At 44.0% G+C, this 19,413-nt stretch overlaps 2 protein-coding genes across 3 annotated transcripts in view; one reads left to right on the plus strand and one right to left on the minus strand.

Moving 5' to 3' along the window:
- LOC144016557 (integrin alpha-11-like) overlaps window positions 1-13,167 on the plus strand; it is a 44,419-nt gene extending 31,252 nt beyond the window's left edge. For both annotated transcript variants that reach the window (XM_077517830.1, XM_077517831.1), the window contains 21 exons: window positions 14-84; window positions 2,595-2,742; window positions 2,831-2,979; window positions 3,391-3,543; window positions 3,632-3,832; window positions 3,902-4,026; window positions 4,519-4,694; window positions 5,834-5,976; window positions 6,110-6,220; window positions 6,961-7,046; window positions 7,276-7,468; window positions 7,531-7,623; window positions 7,697-7,773; window positions 7,847-7,930; window positions 8,010-8,094; window positions 8,487-8,642; window positions 8,706-8,786; window positions 8,857-8,967; window positions 9,033-9,128; window positions 12,100-12,216; window positions 12,294-13,167. In XM_077517830.1, the coding sequence (XP_077373956.1) occupies window positions 14-84; window positions 2,595-2,742; window positions 2,831-2,979; window positions 3,391-3,543; window positions 3,632-3,832; window positions 3,902-4,026; window positions 4,519-4,694; window positions 5,834-5,976; window positions 6,110-6,220; window positions 6,961-7,046; window positions 7,276-7,468; window positions 7,531-7,623; window positions 7,697-7,773; window positions 7,847-7,930; window positions 8,010-8,094; window positions 8,487-8,642; window positions 8,706-8,786; window positions 8,857-8,967; window positions 9,033-9,128; window positions 12,100-12,216; window positions 12,294-12,368 (2,531 nt within the window). In that variant the 3' untranslated portion in view covers window positions 12,369-13,167. The remainder of the gene's footprint in view (window positions 1-13; window positions 85-2,594; window positions 2,743-2,830; window positions 2,980-3,390; window positions 3,544-3,631; window positions 3,833-3,901; window positions 4,027-4,518; window positions 4,695-5,833; window positions 5,977-6,109; window positions 6,221-6,960; window positions 7,047-7,275; window positions 7,469-7,530; window positions 7,624-7,696; window positions 7,774-7,846; window positions 7,931-8,009; window positions 8,095-8,486; window positions 8,643-8,705; window positions 8,787-8,856; window positions 8,968-9,032; window positions 9,129-12,099; window positions 12,217-12,293) is intronic.
- On the minus strand, window positions 13,093-19,370 carry fem1b (fem-1 homolog b). Its single transcript, XM_077517835.1, has 4 exons — window positions 18,548-19,370; window positions 16,424-17,387; window positions 15,345-15,686; window positions 13,093-14,726 (listed from the first exon to the last, which is right to left on the minus strand). Exons 1-4 carry the CDS (start codon window positions 18,793-18,795, stop codon window positions 14,382-14,384), a joined length of 1,899 nt encoding a protein of 632 aa, XP_077373961.1. The 5' UTR covers window positions 18,796-19,370; the 3' UTR covers window positions 13,093-14,381.
- Window positions 19,371-19,413: the final 43 nt, after the last annotated feature.

Consider the following 19,413-nt stretch of genomic DNA (forward strand, 5'->3'; position numbering starts at 1 on the left):
TCGTGTTTGTCAGGAAGCGGCGGGCAGGGCCGAGGTTTCGGCCTGCAGATGGCGCAGGCGGGCTTCTCCTCGCACCTTCTGCAGGTGAGAACGCCCGATGCGCATGCTAATGCTAATGCTAATGCTGCTACGTGTAGCCACATCATCCAGCGTGCGTGACTCGTCGAGAGGCCGAACGTGGAAGCGTCAGGTCACGCAAACGCAACACAAGTCATCTCAGATAACTTAAAAAAAAAAAAAAAAAAACAGAAATGGAAATCAAGAACACACACAAAAATACTCAAAGGCCTACGATAGAATGTAGTCAAATAAATGTAGCACACTGTGCTATTGCTAATGATAACGTGATTTGATCAATTATTTTTTTTTAATTATTATTCTTATTTATTATTGCGATTGGATTTGTATTGTGCGTATTATTATTATTATTATTATTATTATTATTATTATTATCATCATTATTATTATTAGGATTGCAATTTGATTTGCATCATCCATCCATCCATTTTCTGAACCGCTTATTCCTTACAAGGGTCGCAGGGGGTGCTGCCGCCTATCCCAGCTGGCTCTGGGCAGTAGGCGGGGCACACCCTGAACTGGTTGCCAGCCAATCGCAGGGCACACAGAGACAAAACCATCCACACGCACAAACAATTGGGAGCGGCCAACCAACCTGCCATGCATGTCTTTGGAATGTGGGAGGAGACCGGAGCACCCGGAGAAGACCCACAGGGGCAGGCACGGGGAGAACATGCAAACTCCACCCGGGAAGGTCCGAGCCTGGACTCGAACCGGAGACCTCAGAACTGGGAGGCGGACGTGCTAACAAGTTAGCCACTGTGCTGCCCGCTTATTACTATAATTATTATGATGATGATGATTATTATTTATTTGCGATTTGCATCGCGCTTAATTATTCAAATTTTTAGAATTATAATTATTATGATTATCATCATTATTATTAGTGATAGACCGATACGTTTTTTTCAGGGCAGATGCCGATACCGATTATTCGTCGTCAAGGAGGCCGATAACCGATATTTCAAGCCGATGTCATTTGCAGTAAAAGAGGAAATAATTGTGTAAAAAAAAAAAAAAAGAACCTTTTAATTTTAAAACATATAAATAATAGACAGTTTTTGATTAATTAAAAATTTTAACAGAAATTGTAGAAAATGTAGGGAACTTCCAGGGTCATCAGCAATGTGTTAAGCTAAACTCAAAACTAAGCAAGCAAATAAATAAATAACTAAATAGTTTTCTACTGTAAATAAAGTTTTCCAAAATTTCAACATGATTTCTAAATTTATTTGTTTATTATTATTATTATTATTATTATTATTATTATTTTTATATAAATTAAAAAGTGTTGGGACTTCCCAGTGTTTGCAGTGAATAAATAAATAAATAATTTTCTAAATTTTTCTACTGTAAATAGTTTTCCAAAATGTCAACATAATTTCAATTTTTTTTTTTTTATTATTATTTTTAGTGAATTAAAAAGTGTTGGGACTTCCCAGTGTTTGCAGTGAATAAATAAATAAATAAATAAATAAATACATACATAAATAAATGTGTTTTCTTAAGTTTTCTACAGTAAATAAAGTTTTACAAAATTTCAACATCATTTCTAATTTTTTTTTAATTTAAATTATTTAATGACATAACTTGATTCCAGCTTTATTGCCCTTCAAATTCGTAAAACGGCCGATGCCGATATTGGTCAACAAGTCAAATATCGGCACCGATAATCGGCCCGGCCGATAATCGGTCTATCCCTAATTATTATTATTTATTATTGCGATTTGCTTTGCATGGCGCTTTTGCATTGCAGCTGACGAGAAAAGTTTCCTGGCCACAGCGTTTGCAAATGAAGTGTTGCCACGGCAACAGATTCCTGAGATTCCCGGGTGTCAGGTGTCGCGCACGCCGAACGGGTCGAGAGGCGAGCGAGCGAGCGAGCGAGCGAGCGCCCATGTGGAAAGCAGACGGGCGGACGTGCGTGAGCAGCGGAGCGGAACGTCCGTCATCCCGCTCCGGAAAACATTTCTTTGGCAAAACTTCACCTCATCGGCATCTGCTTCCCGCTGGATCCCGCGACCGATCCGTTTGTCAATGGCCGAGCCCATTGATTGGTCGCCAATCGCGCTCAACAAACGATAGACTGGTCGCCTTTCCATGTCAAGGCACATAAAAGACAATCAATAATAATATCAATAAATTGATGCATTTTTTATTATTAATAAAATCAATACATTAATAATTAATGACATGAAATAAGAAATTAATAAATCCAATAAATTGAGTTCCTTCACAAAATTGACTGTTCACAAGCAGACGACATTCTGAAAATGAAACTAAAAAAGTAGCCACCAGAGGGTGCTAGAACTGCACAAGTGGAAATCAAGCCACTTTTTTTTTTTTGGACCAGATGTGCTGCCTTCAATATCGCGACATGATGATGACGATGTATGTATTGTGGCACTTTTAATATGTTGATATCACGATATTGCCGTTATCGTTACATCCCTAGTGGCCAAAGCTTGGAACCAGTGAGATTGAGGCGCGCTAACCTCTCCACGTTTGACCCTCAGGACGGCCTCCTGCTGGGCGCGGTGGGCGCGTTCGACTGGAACGGCGCCGTGCTGAAGCGCGGCGGTCCGCACGGAGATCTCCTTCCCGACCGGTCGGCGTACGGCGACCAGTTCCCCGAGGAGCTGCGGAACCACGCCGCCTATTTCGGTACGACGCGACGCGACGCGACGCGACGCGACGCGACGCGACGCGACGCGGGCGAGCGAGTCCCCGCTGACGCCGCGACCTTTGGCAGGGTACTCGCTGGGGTCGCTGGTGGGCCCGGGCGGGTCGGAGGTGGTGGTGGCGGGAGCGCCCCGCTTCAACCACAGCGGAAAGGTCATCGCCTTCACCTTGGACGGCCGCGCAAACGTCAACGTCCTGCAGGCGCTCCTGGGAGAGCAGGTTTGACTCCGCCCCCACCCCACCCAAATAGTTGTTTTTTATTTTTTATTTATTTATTTTATTTGTTTATGTATCTTTTTTTTGGTTGTTTTCTTAATTTTGTGTCAGTGTCTATATATTTTCTTTTTGTATTGGATTTTTTTTATGTATTTTAAAATCATTTTTATTGTGTTTTTACATTTTTGTTTATTTGTTTTTTTTGTTTCTTTATTTTGTGTCTGTGCATATTTCTTTATATAATTTGTTTTTGTATTGGATTTAAAAAATATATTTTATGTATTTTAAAATCATTTGATATTGTGTTTTTACATTTTTATTTGTCTTTTATGTTTAATTTGTTTTTTATTTTCTTTATTTTGCATTTATGTGAGTTTTTGTGTCATTGTGCATGTTTTTGTGCGTGTGCCTCAGATGGGTTCTTACTTTGGCAGCGTGTTGTTGTCGATGGACGTGGATGGCGACGAGGAGAGCGACCTCCTCCTAGTGGCGGCGCCCATGTACTGCAGTCAGGATGCGCAGGAGACGGGCAAAGTTTACGTCTACAAACGCAACGCACATGAACAGGTAAGCACGTGTACACGCACACACACACACACACACACACACACCTGACCTCACACACGTGTCTATATATGGGCGTGTGTTTTGGCAGGCCGCGTTGGTCCTGCAGGGGGCGCTGCTCCCGTCGCCCGCTCTGAATTCGCGCTTTGGCGCGGCGCTGGCCCAGATCCCCGACGTGAACGGCGACGCTTTCAACGACTTGGCGGTGGGCGCGCCGCTGGAGGACGACCACCGGGGGGCCCTCTACCTCTACCACGGCCGACGCGGTGGCGTTCGCTTGCGCCACGCGCAGGTGGGAGCCCGACGACGTCACGCTTTTTTGTAATCGTTGACGATTCGTGACGCGCGTTCTCCTCGCCAGCGCCTTCCCGCTGCCGGCTTGGACTCGGGACTGGCGTACTTCGGGCAAGCTCTGGACGCCGGCAAGGACGGCGAGGGACTGGCGAGCGTGGCCGTCGGAGCGCTCGGAGCCGCCGTCGTCGTACGGTCAGTTTGGGCGCATGTGTGTCGTGACTTACGATACGTCGATATCGCCATAAATGGTGAGACTTGTGTCCTGATAGATACATTATTTTATATATATATATATATATATAATTTAATTAAAAAAAATCTAATTTATAAAATGAAACACTTGACTATAGATAGACATTTGTATTTGTTTAAAAAAAAAAAAAAAAGCCCTGTGAAGAAGATACCAGTTTTGTTGTGTTTTTCTCTGTATTTTTTTTTCTGTATTTTCTCATTAAAAAACTATCAGTTTATGTCTTGAGTAGTTTGATCACTGTGGATTTATAACTAGTGTTGTTCCGATACCGATACTGTATTAAAACAGTGGTATCGGTGAGTACACTATTTATGACCTGACCAATATATCAATAATGGCAATATCGTCATGTCATATGAGATTATCGTGAGGTTGCCACCCTTATTTGTGACCACGCCCACCCCCTGTGAATGCCCGCCCCCACCCCGCAGGTGTCGTCAGGTGGTGCGCGTGGAGTCCACGCTGACGTTTGAGCCGGAGAAGGTGAACCTTTTCCACAAGGACTGCTGGCGAGGCGGGAGGGCGCTCACCTGCATGGCCGCCATCGTCTGCCTGCGGCTGCGCCGCGTCGCCGCCGCGCGCCGCGACGACCACCGTCGACGCGTCGGTACGTGCCGCCCGCCACCTTTGCAACATTCTTTTTTGTCTTTTTTAACAACCACTTACGGGTGCAGTATCAATAACACTCGGACTTTTCATACTAAAAACAAAAAAAAAACAGTGACCGATAATCATAAAAAGCGTCGTCGTCATATTTTTTCCACTGCTTGTGCCACGCTCACAACTTTAAGGTGACATCACTCTGTTTGGATGACAAGTGGACACGTGCGCGCGCCAAACATCTGGACCACATCACACACACACAACACACTAAGAACAGACGCACTCGCAAGCGCACGTGCACGGTGAGAGAAATGTCAAGTAGAAGTCGTTTTAAGACTGGGAAAAAAAAAAAACGAAAATAGAAATTTAAATGCTGATTTTGAAAGGTACTGTTCACATACAATTTGAAAGTAGTTTTCTTTCATGAACTTATTATTGAGAATGTTCCTGATTTGTATTTTCAATTATTGAATTAGAATTAGGGCTGCACAATATATCTGGAAAAAAATTATGGATATCGTGATATTGGCCCATGCAATATGCATATCACAAAGACGTGCAATAAGTTTCATGTAAAGTTTTATGCTTTGACCTGAATTTCACGCAAACTAAAATGTGCACCACCATCAATAATTGAACATTATCGAGAGGTCATTACAATTAATTAACTGACAATATATTGACTTTGCTTATTTTGCTGCATGAAAAAGTGTCATTTTTTCATTCGATATAAACATGTCATTTCTTTAGGTAACATGATAAATATCGCAATAATATCGATCACTATATTCAGCAACTATATTGCACGATTTTCCAATATTGTACAGCCCTAATTAAAATTATGACAATATTTTTCATCAATTTTTGTGTAACACGTTAGTTGATCATAACACGTGTTACTTTCATGAGTAAATGAAATCATTCAAAGTTACTGCAAAACTTTAATTGGAATTTACAAACAATTGATGTTCCATAATTAATTGAAGTGAAGTGAAGTGAATCGAATTGGGGGGAAAAAATTGAACCAAACTGAACCCTCGTGAATCGAATCGACTCCGCAAATGAGACTCGATACCCGGCCATGCTGTCGAGTCACGAGCGCAATCACTTCCTGTTCACGCCTGACTCCGCCCCCCTCCTTAGCGGTGCGCTACCAGCTGAGTTTGGACGAGAAGCGCTTTCCTCATCGGGCCGTTCTGGACGAGCGCCAACGACTTCAGGACAACGTGATGACGCTGACGACAGGAAGCGGACCGCAATGCCGACGACACGCCTTCACAGTGCAGGTCACACACGCACACACGAACGCACACACGAACGCACACAGGTGAGCCAAACGTCAACATTGACGGAAGGTGACCGACGGCCATTTTGTCGACGATTGACGGGAAACCAACTAAACATGGTGATGTCAAATAGGACACGATGGATTACGGCCGTCCAATCGCGGTGGGGCTGGAGGCGGGGCTATGGAGCGCCGATGACGGGCCGATGCTGGACCCCGATTGGCCGACCACGCTGAAGGCCGAGGTGAGCTCGCTCACATGCTAATTATGGAGGACCAAAATTCAAAATCAATAAATTCAACAAATTACTAAAAGTGAAAATAAAAATGGATATAAAAAATATCATTCGAAAATTATACCTCAAAAGAGCAAAAAATGTATACATTTGTATTTAATTTTTGACAAATATTTTTTATATCCGTTTTTAGTTTCATGACAAGATTGCTGGAGCTTCTCCGTTGCAAGCCGGCGAGACTTCCTTGTTCGCCCGAGCCGCTCACTCCACCAATGACAGTCAGTTTGCAACGGGGCGGAGTCCAACCCAAGACAGGCGTAGGACCGCCCCCTCATTTGCATAACATTTCCACTTGGCAGTACGGACCAAAAATGCCAAAATTCAAAATAAATACATGACGAAATCAATAAATAAAAGTGAAAATAAAAATGGAAATAAAAAAATATAGAGGAATTCAAAAATTAAACACAAATGTATATACTGGTGTATATATATATTTTTAATTGTTTTATTTCCATTTATCTTTATTTTTTGGATATCATTTTTAAAATAATTTTCAAAAAGTATATATTTCAAAAATTAAATACAAATGTATTTATATATATTTAGTCATTATTGATTTATTTTGGTCGTCCACAGCTAATCGCTGACGTGACGCAAGTGACAGTCCAACGTAGCATTTAGCATTTAGCTGAAGTTAGCTTTTTCCATCAGTTTCAAGCTATCTCGTTTAATGTTTTTTTTTTCAGCTTCCATTTTGGAACGGTTGCACGCACGAAGACGTTTGCGTTCCCGACCTCGTCGTCCACACTCACGTTGACCTCACAAGTGTACAGTAAGTGGCTACTTATTAAGCTTATTATTTCATTTAGTTGCGATTATTTTATTCCTTTGATTTCATTTTTATTTCATTTGGAGAATTTACTTCGTTGTAATTAGTTTGTTACAGTACTTCTGTTTCTTTTTTATTATTAGTTTTAGTTATTTAGTAAGCGTTTAGTTTGATTTTTTTTTTTAAAGTGTATTGAAATCAACACACACGCATGCAATGTTGATGTGCGTAGGCAGATGTGCTCTTCCCCGGAGTGGGCGTGGCGGCGGTGGTGCGGCCAGCAGGGGGCGCACGTGGTGGATGGGAGGCGCCGGCGGGCGTCGCTGTGGACCCGCCTGGAGAACCGCGGCGAGAACGCCTACGGGACGTCCGTCCTGCTCACCTCCTCGCCCAACCTGATCTTCGCCGGCCTCGTGGTCGTCAAGGTAACCCAACGTCCGCTCCGCCTTGCCCAAGCGCCCTCTGGCCCCACCCCCTTCTCTGCCAGGACCAATCGGACGTGCAGATGGAGTGCTTCCCTCAGGCCAGCAGTCGGACCAGGTGTAACGTCAGCGCTCCGTTCGTCAAGTCGTCGTCTCAGGTGAGATGGCGACCGCTCGCGCTCCGTTCCTTTGTTTCTTCGTTGTTGGTCGCGTACACGATTTTCCGTCCAGGTGTCCTTCCGAGTGGACTTTGAGTTCAGTTCTTCGGCCTTTCTGGACCACCTTCATGTGGGCGTGGCGGCCAGCAGGTCAGAGTGCGCACACGCATGCACACACACGCACACGCACGAATGGAAAACAGGATGTGTGTGCGTGTTCCAGTGAAGGCGAAGACGCTTTCCCCGACGACAACGTGAAGGACGTGACGCTCCCGCTCAAATACCGAAGCGAGATCCTCTTCGCCATGTCAGTCGTCCGTCCGTCCGTCCGTCCGTCAATCATGCGTCTGGTGGCCAATCAAATGACAGCTGGTCCCTCTCTTCAGGGATCCTAGCCCCGCCCGCTTTGTCGTCCAATTACAAGACGACGATGACGAGGACAACTTCCCCACCTTCAACGTTTCCTTCTATGTATGTATATAAATGATATATACACACTCCATTATAAAAGAGTACAAGGTAACAGAACCCTGCCAGCAAAAGACAAATTCTGCTCCCACCTGCTGGCTGTTTGTGTAATTACTACCATTGGTTCAACCATTCTTTGCAGTTGAGAGGCTGCATCAAAGCCTTGTGTATGCTCTAGCTAGCATAAACAAACGTATAAATCCGTCTTTGGGACACTTAAGACATTGAAACTAGAACGTATTTATACGTTTTTGGGAGCAAATGAGTTAAGCACAAACGATGAATGCTTAGTTGATGTTAAAACTGGTTTTGAATCAGTGTTGTTGCATGATTTTGAAGAAATGAAACCTTGACATTTTTTGTTTTTTGTTTTTTTTGTCCCTAACGTGTTTCAGCTGGAGAACCTGTCGTGGTTCCCCGTTGGGGGCGTGACCTTCAGGGCCGACCTTTGGGCCGTGAGTCACCGTGGCAACCATCTGCTGAGCCTCACCCACTGCGGTCTGGACCAGGACCAGGACCAGGACCAGGACCAGAACCGGGACCGGGACCAGGTGCATTCCTTAGCCCCGCCCTCCCGGCTGTCAATCACGTGACTGACGCCCTCGTCTCCGCAGGCGACCGCCTCCTGCGCCCTGACGCAGCCCGCTGCAGCCAATCGGGCGGCGGCGGAGGATCTGACGCACCTGACGCAGATGGTGGGTCGGCACGTGTGCGTGCATGGATGTGTGCACAACTCACTACGCGTGCGTGTGTGTGCCCGTTCAGAATGAAAGTAACAGCGCGAGCGTGTGGGCGGAGTGCCGCGTGTTCCTCCCCGCCTCCCAGCGGCTGAAATTGACCCTCCGAGGAAGACTCCAGCGAGACGTCCTGACGAAGGTCGGTCGATGACCTTTCCCACAAATGACGCATCAAACGTGCGTGCGTGTGTTTTTGTTGTTCAGGTGTCGTTGAAGACTCTGCAAGTTTTGCTGAGTGCGGACGTCCGCTTGGACGTGTCCGCTCCGTTCTTCCTGCAGGACGAGCATCAGCTCAGACAGGTGCCAGTTGCGCAACTTGCCGTTGGTACACGTCCATCCATCCATCCATTTTCTTGACCGCTTATTCCTCACAAGGGTCGCGGGGGCTGCTGGCGCCTATCTCAGCTGGCTCTGGGCAGTAGGCGGGGGACACCCTGGACTGGTTGCCAACCAATCGCAGGGCACACAGAGACGAACAACCATCCACACTCACACGCACACGCACACCTAGGGACAATTCGGAGCGCCCAATTAACCTGCCATGCATGTCTTTGGAATGTGGGAGGAGACCGGAGTACCCGGAGAAGACCCACGCGGGCACGGGGAGAACATGCAAACTCCACCCAGGAAGGTCCGAGCCTGGACTCGAACCGGAGACCTCAGAACTGGGAAGCAGACGTGCTAACCACTCGACTACCGTGCCGCCCGTTGGTACACGTCCACAAGTAAATTTCAAAACAAGCGCAGCTTTGGCGCCATCTGGTGGCCAACAAGCTGGTGGCAAAAAAAAAAAAAGAAAGCCTTGCTATGCATGGCTTTTTTTAATTGCCTTGTAAAAAAAAAAAGAAGAAAAAAAAACAAAAAAAACCTTAACTTAAAAAACCCGCCTTGCTATACATGGCTATTTTTTTAAATTGCCTTGTTTAAAAAAAAAAAACCTTAAAAAAAAAAAAAAAAAAACTTAAAAAAAAAACAAAAAAACCTTACCTTAAAAAAAATGCCTTGCTATACATGGCTTTTCTTTTTTTTTAAATTGCCTTGTTAAAAAAAAAAAAAAAAAAAAAAAACAACCTTAAAAAAAAACCTTACCTTAAAAAACCCGCCTTGCTATACATGGCTATTTTTTTAAATTGCCTTGTTTAAAAAAAAAAAACCTTAAAAAAAAAAAAAAAAAAACTTAAAAAAAAAAAAAAAAAACCTTACCTTAAAAAAAATGCCTTGCTATACATGGCTTTTCTTTTTTTTTAAATTGCCTTGTTAAAAAAAAAAAAAAAAAAACAACCTTAAAAAAAAACCTTACCTTAAAAAAAACGCCTTGCTATACATGGCTATTTTTTTTAAATTGCCTTGTTTAAAAAAAAAAAAAACAACCTTAAAAAAAAACAAAAAAAACCTTACCTTAAAAAAAATGCCTTGCTATACATGGCTTTTTTTTTTTTTTAAATTGCCTTGTTAAAAAAAAAACTAAACAAAAAAAAACCCCGCCTTGCTATACATGGCTTTTTTTTAATTGCCTTGTAAAAAAAACAAAAAACAAAAAAAAAAACCTTACCTTAAAAAAAATGCCTTGCTATACATGGCTATTTTTTTTAAATTGCCTTGTTTAAAAAAAAAAAAAAAACCTTAAAAAAAAACAAAAAAAACCTTACCTTAAAAAAAATGCCTTGCTATACATGGCTTTTTTTTTTTTTTAAATTGCCTTGTTAAAAAAAAAACTAAACAAAAAAAAACCCCGCCTTGCTATACATGGCTTTTTTTTAATTGCCTTGTAAAAAAAACAAAAAACAAAAAAAAAAACCTTACCTTAAAAAAAATGCCTTGCTATACATGGCTATTTTTTTTAAATTGCCTTGTTTAAAAAAAAAAAAAAAACCTTAAAAAAAAACAAAAAAAACCTTACCTTAAAAAAAATGCCTTGCTATACATGGCTTTTTTTTTTTTTTTTTAATTGCCTTGTTAAAAAAAAACTAAACAAAAAAAACCCCGCCTTGCTATACATGGCTTTTTTTTAATTGCCTTGTAAAAAAAAAAAAAAAGAAAAACAAAAAAAAACGCCTTGCTATAAATGGCTTTTTTTTTTTAATTGCCTTGTTTAAAAAAAAAAAAAGAAAAACAAAAAAAAAACGCCTTGCTATAAATGGCTTTTTTTAAAATTGCCTTGTTTAAAAAAAAAAAAAACAACCTTAAAAAAAAACCAAAAAAAACCTTACCTTAAAAAAAATGCCTTGCTATACATGGCTTTTTTTTTTTTTTAAATTGCCTTGTTAAAAAAAAACTAAACAAAAAAAAACCCTGCCTTGCTATACATGGCTTTTTTTTAATTGCCTTGTAAAAACAAAAACAAAAACAAAAAAAACCTTACCTTAAAAAAAATGCCTTGCTATACATGGCTATTTTTTTTTAATTGCCTTGTTTAAAAAAAAAAAAAAGAAAAACAAAAAAAAAACGCCTTGCTATAAATGGCTTTTTTTAAAATTGCCTTGTTTAAAAAAAAAAAAAAAAAAAAAAAAAAACTTACCTTAAAAAAAACGCCTTGCTAAACATGGCTATTTTTTTTAAATTGCCTTGTTTAAAAAAAAAATTAAAAAAAAACCTTACCTTTAAAAAAAAAACGCCTTGCTATACATGGCTTTTTTTTTTTTTATTGCCTTGTAAAAATAAATAAATAAATAAAACAAAACAAAAAAACAAAAAAAAACTTACCTTAAAAAAAAATGCCTTGCTATACATGGCTATTTTTTTTAATTGCCTTTTTAAAAAAAAAAAAGACAAAAAAAAACCTAACCTTAAAAAAAAAAAACGCTTTGCGATGCATGGATTTTTTGAAATTGTCTTGTAAAAAAAAGAAAAACCTTTAAAAAAAAACAAAAAAAAACACCTTGCTATAAATGGCTTTTTTTTTTAAATTGCCTTGTTTAAAAAAAAAAAGAAAAAAAGAAGAAAAAAAAACTTACCTTAAAAAAAAACGCCTTGCTATACATGGCTATTTTTTTTAATTGCCTTGTTAAAAAAAAAAAAATACAAAAAAAAAACAAAAAAAAAAAACCTAACCTTAAAAAAAAAAAAAACGCTTTGCTATACATGGATTTTTTTAAATTGTCTTGTAAAAAAAAAAAGAAAAACCTTTAAAAAAAAACAAAAAAACAAAAAAACACCTTGCTATATACATGGCTATTTTTTTTTAATTGCCTTGTTAAAGAAAAAAAAACAAAAAAAACCCGCCTTCCTATACCAGTTCTTTTTGAAAACCAAAAACTGCAATCCTGGGCAGGCGGTGGTGGAGCTGACGAAGGAGCGCGTTTCCGGCGCCATTTTGGTGGCCGTCATCTTGGGAAGTTGCGCCGGCGGCTTCCTCGTGCTGGCCGTCATCGTGCTGGCGCTCTGGAGGGTGCGTAGCGTATGCATGACGAACAGCAAATACTGCCGCATGCACGCATATCTGATTTGTCTTTCTTTTTTTTGCAGCTGGGCTTCTTCTCCAGGAAGAGGCGGAGTCAGGAGCAGCCAGCAGCCAATGGGAAGCCAGCAGAGGGAATGTGATGACGCTTGGCTGCGCATGATGATGTCACTGACGATGTTTACATGATATGGGGGAGATGGGGTGGAGCTTGGGGAGAGGACCCTGAGCACACTGACCCCATCATGGCCACGCCCCCTGCAGTGACTTCAACACTCAGCATGGTGGCCCGAGGATACTGGCAGCCATATTGGATGCCAATGTCAACTTTGCAGTTCACGTTAGCAATTAGCATGGATGTCAACTTTGCATTGAGTTGAATGAAGCGGCTAACATATTAGCATTTATGTCAACTCACAATATTGAAATGGCACAATTAGCACTAATTTACATTCGTGCTAATTGTAAAGCAGGCAAAATAAATTAGCATTGAGTTCAAATTAGCTGTCAAGATAAGCATTGGTGTTAAATTAGGAAAGTTCACTTTAGCTTTGATGGATGAGGGGAAAAAAATGAAGCGGCTAACATATTAGCATTTGTCAGCTCGGAATATTTAAATGGCGCAATTAGCACTAATGCTAATGAAGCAAAGTAAACTAATTAGCATTATAAATAAGCAAAGTTGCCGTTAGCTTCCAAATTAAAGTTGATGTCAGCTTAGCAGCGTTGGCATTTGCAATTAGCAATGTGTGGTGGTGCCGCCCTGAAGCCGCGCATGCTTCAAGCATGTTTGTCGCGCTCGGAACTGACAACATTTCAAGTGAAAAACATGAATGACACTTTAAGAAGGAAGCAAGAAGACCTTCACTTGTTTTCACAACTTTAAATGTTATAAATTCTTTGACATTTTTGGTAATAAAACAGATTTGCCGTTGCCGTCGATATTGTCGTTCTCGTTTTTGTAGTGTTTCTTGTTGCTATCATTTCTGTCTTGTTGTATTGGTCACTTGATTTTGTCGATATAATTGTCTTTACATTTTGTATGTCGATATTGTAGTCATTATTGTTGCTGTTGTTTTTATAATCATTCATCGTCTTGCTACTTTCTCATTCTGATGTCACGCTTGTCTGCAGTCAATCTGGCTGTTATCGACGTCTTTGTCACTACTGTGTTGTCTTAACATTAGTTAAAAAAAAAAAAAAAAGTAATTATATCGTCTGTTGTCGTGAGTTGCACAATGACAGCAAGAGCACTTTTGAGGCACTTAGTGGGCGGAACTGGAACAAGTTTTTTTGTTTTTCTTTTTTCAAATCACCCGTTAAATCAAAGTCACACAATCAGCTTGTCAACGACAAATTAAGAGGCGGCCTGGCACTCCCCCCAAGGAGGTGACTTAACCAGATGAGGTCTTGTGGGCGGAGTCTCTTGAATGACGGCATCACGCTTGCCACATGCTACATTAGCCTAGCGGCTAACGTTCACTCGCCAAGTCGACGACGACGACGACTTAACCAGGCTTGGGAAATCCCGGTCCAGAAAGAACAAAACCCTGAACCAGTTTTGACTTTAGCAACAGAGTCTTTACTTTCTGGACCTGCTTTATAAATGAGTTGAGTTGGACTCGCCAAAAAAAGTGACCGTCGCACGCTGACAATGCTAACATGTCAACAACTGCATGTAGCGACAATTAGCACTTAAGCTAACGGTAGAACACGAACTGGCTAACATTGATCTTGTGGTGTTATGACGTACTGATTTTTTTTGTTTATCTCACAAACCAAGAGTCAACTATGTTGTCTCGTATATGAAAATGTTAACGTAGCAAAGAACATCATTTGGAACAAGCCGAAGAACGGCGACAACGTAAACAATCGCATTGGAGTGAACGTTAGCATGCTAGCATAAGCATCCGGGTCCAGAGAGAACAAAACCCTGAAACAGTTTTGACTTGAGCAACAGGGTTTTGACTTTCTGGATGACAGTCGCGTGCCGCCAACGCACGTAACGACAATTAGCACCGAAGCTAACGCGGACTGGCTAACGATTCTGTGCAAATTAATTAAGACGTACTGGTTTGATTCTTCATCTATGAAAACGTCAAGGTAGCGAAAGCGGGAAGGATTCCCGACGCGCCGCGAACGTTAGCACGCCGGCGTCAGTGGAAGTCGACGAACTCCTCGAGGCTGGCGGGGATCTGCTGGCGGTAGGGCAGGCGGTGGCGGCGCACGGCGCGCGCCGCCAGGCACTTGAGGCTCATCTTCATCTGCGTCTTGAGGAGGATCTCCGACACGCCGGTGGTGCTCTTGTCCAGCGGCGTCTTGCGCTGCTTGTTGGCGCGGTCCGTGTGCGCGCCGGCCTCCACCAGGCCGATGATGATGGCGTGCAGCGTCAGGAAGTCGCTGATGGGACGGTTGTACTGCACGATGACGTGCAGCGGCGTGTTGCCCTCGCCGTCCACCGCGTCCACGCGGGCGCCGCAGTCAAGCAGCAGCTTGGTCACCTGACACGCAAACCAGATACAAACGTCGTCACCTTATTGTGGGGATGTTCGACATACCAAAAAAAACAAACATTTTTTTTGCTTTTGTACATTACAGCAATGCATATTCACTATGGAGGACCAAAACTGCCAAAATTCAAAATAAATGACTAAATAAATAAATAATATCCCAAAAGATACATATAAATGAAAATAGATATATAAATAAAACACACAGAAATAAATACATTTGTATTTAATCTTTGAAGTATATTTCCATTTTTATTTGTACTTTTAGTCATTTATTTATTTATTTTTAATTTGGACAGTTTTGGACCGCACTGCCAAGTTGAAATGTTAAAATTCAAAATAAATAATAAATAAATAAATGAGTAAAAGTGGAAATAAAAATGGATATAAAAAAATAAATGGAAATAAAATGAATTGATTTTGAGTTTTGTTCCTCTATAATTATTTGTCCCTTCATCAGAGAAGGGACAAAACGAGCCTTGTAAAAAAAAAAAAAAAAAGTCTCCACCAGAGGGTGCTGCTTTTGGGATCGCGACACGACGCTGCCGATATACGGCGGCGTCAGTTTGGATCCGAGGATATGGGCGGTCCGGTTCCGGCGTTGCGGACCTGCGCGTTGGGGAATCCGCAGACGTCGTTGGTGTGGAAGTCGTCGACGGGCGTGCTGGAGCTGATGGCCAAGTGCAGCAAGGTGGCGCCGTCGCGGGCGCGCGGGTCCATGCGCACCACGTCGTACACGTGCTTGTTGATGCGGGCGCGCTGGCGCTCGTCGGCGCACGCCGTCTTGGTGGCGATGCAGGCCAGGTAGAGGAAGGTGAAGACGTTGGACTCGTAGTTGTCGGCCGCCTGCGCCCAGTCGGCGTCGCCCTCCGACTGGGCGCAGGCGCGCGAGTGGGCGCGCGCCATGCTGCGGCCGATCTCCAGCGCGCTGCAGCCCAGGACTTGCTCCACCTGGGGGAAGAAAAATGAATTAAAAAGCGGCAACAATTGAGTTGCAATTGAGTGAAACCAACCAACCAACCAACTTGGTTTCAAGTGAGGTTTCAAATAGGCTTTCCAATTTTCAAAGTAAGCTTTGAAACGAGGCCTCCCGATTCAAATTTTGAAAGGAGGATTCGGGTTTCAAATTGTGCTCAGCTTTCAAATGAGAGTTTTAAACTCGAATTGGGGTTTCAAAGTAGGGTTTTAAAAAAGAACTAAGCCTTCAAATTAGGGGTTGGCTTTCAAAGTAGCCTTTTAAACTCTGGTTAGAGCTCCAAATTAAGGTTTTAAACGAGAGTTAGGCTTTCAAAACAGGCTTTTCAAAATAGGATTAGGGTTTCCGATGAGTTTTAAATTGTGCTAAGCTTCCAAAGTAGGGTTGAAAACAGGATTTGGGTTTCTTTTTTTTCTCTTTAAACTGGGGTTTAAAAAATGACAAATTCGGAGTTGGGTTTCAAAGGAGGGTTAAAGTTGAAAAGAAGAGATTTAAAATAGGATTGGGGTGTCAATTATTTTTTTTTTTTTTTACTTTTACCGTTTCAAAGTAGGATTTGAAACTAAGAATGGGCTTTCAAATTCGGGTTTTAAACTGGGGTTAGCGCTCCAAATGAAGGTTTGAAATGAGTTTCAAAACAGTGCTTTGATGTTTCAAACTCGGGTTTCCAATCAACAATATCCGAAGCGCGCTCGCAAACGGCAGAACCAACCGCGTGCGCGTCCAGCGGCTCCTTCAGATGCAGCATCTGCGAGAAGACCTGCGCGAAGCGCAGCAGGTCCTTGTGGGTGCCGCGGCGGGCGCGCTGGCGCAGGCGCAGCGCGTGCAGCCACAGCCGCACGCAGCGCTCAAACTCCATGCCGTCGGCGTAGACGGCGCCGCGGTAGATGACCGGGTGCGCCACGTCGGCGCTGTCGGCGCCCAGGATGCGCTCGCGGACCATCAGGCCCTCCATGTGCAGCGCGTCGCGGTCCGAGCGGATGGCGTCCAGCTCGGCCGGCGTGCGGCACTCGGGGCGGCCGCCGTAGGCCTCGGCGGCGGCGGCGGCGGCCCCGGGCCGGTCCGGCAGGCCGTGGCGCCGCCGCTCCTCCATGGCGGCGCGCAGGTAGCGGTAGGTCTTGTCCAGGTCGTAGTTCTCGCGGTCGTTGGCGAAGGAGGCGCCCAGCAGCTGCAGCGCCTCGGCGCGGCGCGCCGGCTCGGCGTGCGCCAGCAGCAGCGCCACCACGTCCTCCTTGCAGCTCTCGGCCGCCACCTTGAGCGGCGTCATGCCGTGGCCGTTGGGCGCCATGGCGGCGCGCCGGCGCACCAGCTCGGCCACCACCGGCAGGTGGCCGGCGTCGGCGGCGAAGTGCAGCGCGGTGGCGCCGCAGTGCGCCCGGGCGTCCGGGTCGGCGCCGCGCTCCAGCAGGAAGCGCACCACCGGGCCGTGGCCCTTGTAGGCGGCGATCATCAGGCAGGTGTTGTCGTACTTGTTGGTGATGGCCACGTCGGCCGCGTGCTCCACCAGGTAGCGCACGATGTCCAGCCGCCCGTCGAAGCAGGCGGCCCGCAGCGGCGTGGAGTTGGTGACGGTGGTGTGGTTGACGTTGGCGCCGTGCGACACCAGCTGCCGCACCGCCTCAAAGTGGCCGGCGCCCGCCGCGCACCACAGCGCCGTCGCGCCGTCGATCACGTAGCTGCGGGGGGGCACCGGGCAAAACTCGTTATTGCAACACATCGCCAACTGCTTTTTTGCTTTGTTTGTTTCATCCACCAAAGTGGATAAAACTCATCGTTATTTATTATTAATATTTTTAGTCATATTATTTTTTCATTTAGATATTTTATGTTGTTATTACCTCATTATTTCCTTCTCTTTTTTTTTTTTTACTGCTACTTATGTTTTGGCCACACACATTTAGCCTATTCTAAACTGTTAGCAATCGCAATTAGCATTAGCGAGCTCGCAATTACCGTATAAGGTAAACAAACACTATTATTACACCCAAGAAGACTACTTTTTTTTTTCTTTTTTTTTTAGGTTAACCCACTAAAGTTGAATTGAGTGGATAAAACTACTCAAATTATTCCCTTTTGTCCATGAGTATTAAACACCAGCACAATTAGCTTAGCGCATGCTAAACTGTTAGTAATTGCGATTAGCATTAGCACGTTAGCAATTACTGTAAAAGGTGAACAAACACTATCTACATTTCAGTTGACACATTCATTATGAATAATTTCTTCAAAGTCACCTCCAGACGGTGCGTCAAAAAGTGGAGCCTGTTAGCAACAATCAACTTCCTGTCTACTGCATGGAGCTGCAAAAAATGGCTGTGTCGAAACAAACATGGTTCCAGCCAGGCGGTTTTAGTCAACCCTCTTTTGGAAGAGTAATGTTTATTAACCAGTGTTGGTGGTCATTTCATACTTTGTATTCGTATCGTGACTCCAAAAAAAAAAGGGGGGAGGGATTGTTGTTGTACTCGATGTTATTGGTTCTGACATTGTTTTCCAAAGTCAAAGCAGATGTTTGCAAATGTCTTATTTTTACACAGAAGATAATCAGTCTTCTTTCATCAAGGAATACAGAAATCAGTCAACAATTACTGTTCATATGCTGAAATCAGAGGATTTGGACAATTTGAAATAAAAAAAAATAGCTCCAAACGATTACTCAATTATTATAATGGTCGGCGATTCATTTTATAATCGATTAGTCAATTAATTTTGACAGCCCTACTGTTTTAATATACACATGCGCACAAAAAAAAAAAGCTCATTTAAGAGCAGTCATTATTTGTGCTCACGGTTATCATTCCTAATACCGTCGTATCTGCTCCGTTTGCCCACTTACCCATCGAAGCGCGTGGTGCCGGTCTGCTCCGTGTCCACGCGGTAGTGCTCCAGCAGCAGGCGCACCACCTTGTCGTGGCCGTTGCGGGCGGCGATGATGAGCGGCGTGGAGCGCTGGCCCGCCTGCTGGCTGACGTAGCCGAGCAGGAAGCGCGTCTCGGCCTCGCTGTGGTTGAGCAGCAGCGCCGCCAGCGTCAGCACGCGGCCCTCGCTGGCCGCCTTGTGCACGTAGCCGGCCAGGGACTCCATGCGGGCCCCGAACGCCGCCTCCTCCGCCGCCGCGGCCGCCCCCGCCCCCGCCTCCGCCTCGCTCCCGGCTGCTGCTGCTGCCCGCGACGTCCAGTCGGCGAGCAGCGCCCTCCCATCAAAATGTCCGGGCGAGGCCCCCCGCGCGCATGGAAAGCCGCCGGCGCCCTCCGTGGCGCTGATGGTCCGAGCTGGAGCGCTGGTCGGCCCCGAGTCGAGTCGCTTCGTCCGACGGTTGCGGCTAGCCGAGATGCTAGCACGCTAGCTAGCTAGCTAGCTAGCTAGTTTGCGGCAGAGGGGCGGCCGTCAAACTACGCAAATGTCACTTTTAAAAGACAAATAAAAGTACCGGCTCATTCCTCGTCGTCCGACGAACCGCAAACGGTTCTTTTACTGTGCTAAATTAATACAGATATAAAACGTTTGACATGTGAAGGAATCCAGGGCAGCACTAATTTCACTTCGGGATGGCGAGCAACTTTCCGGAAGTCAAGTCCAACGTCAAAATACTTCCGACTGGACCGTTCGGCGTTCGCAGTACAAAGTTCATCGTCGGAAACACTTCCGGTGTACGTCTCGCTTGAAAAACAAAACAAAAACACCTGTATGCACTTAAAATAT

This window comes from Festucalex cinctus, chromosome 3 (genome assembly GCF_051991245.1).
Source record: "Festucalex cinctus isolate MCC-2025b chromosome 3, RoL_Fcin_1.0, whole genome shotgun sequence".
Classification (NCBI taxonomy): domain Eukaryota; kingdom Metazoa; phylum Chordata; class Actinopteri; order Syngnathiformes; family Syngnathidae; genus Festucalex; species Festucalex cinctus.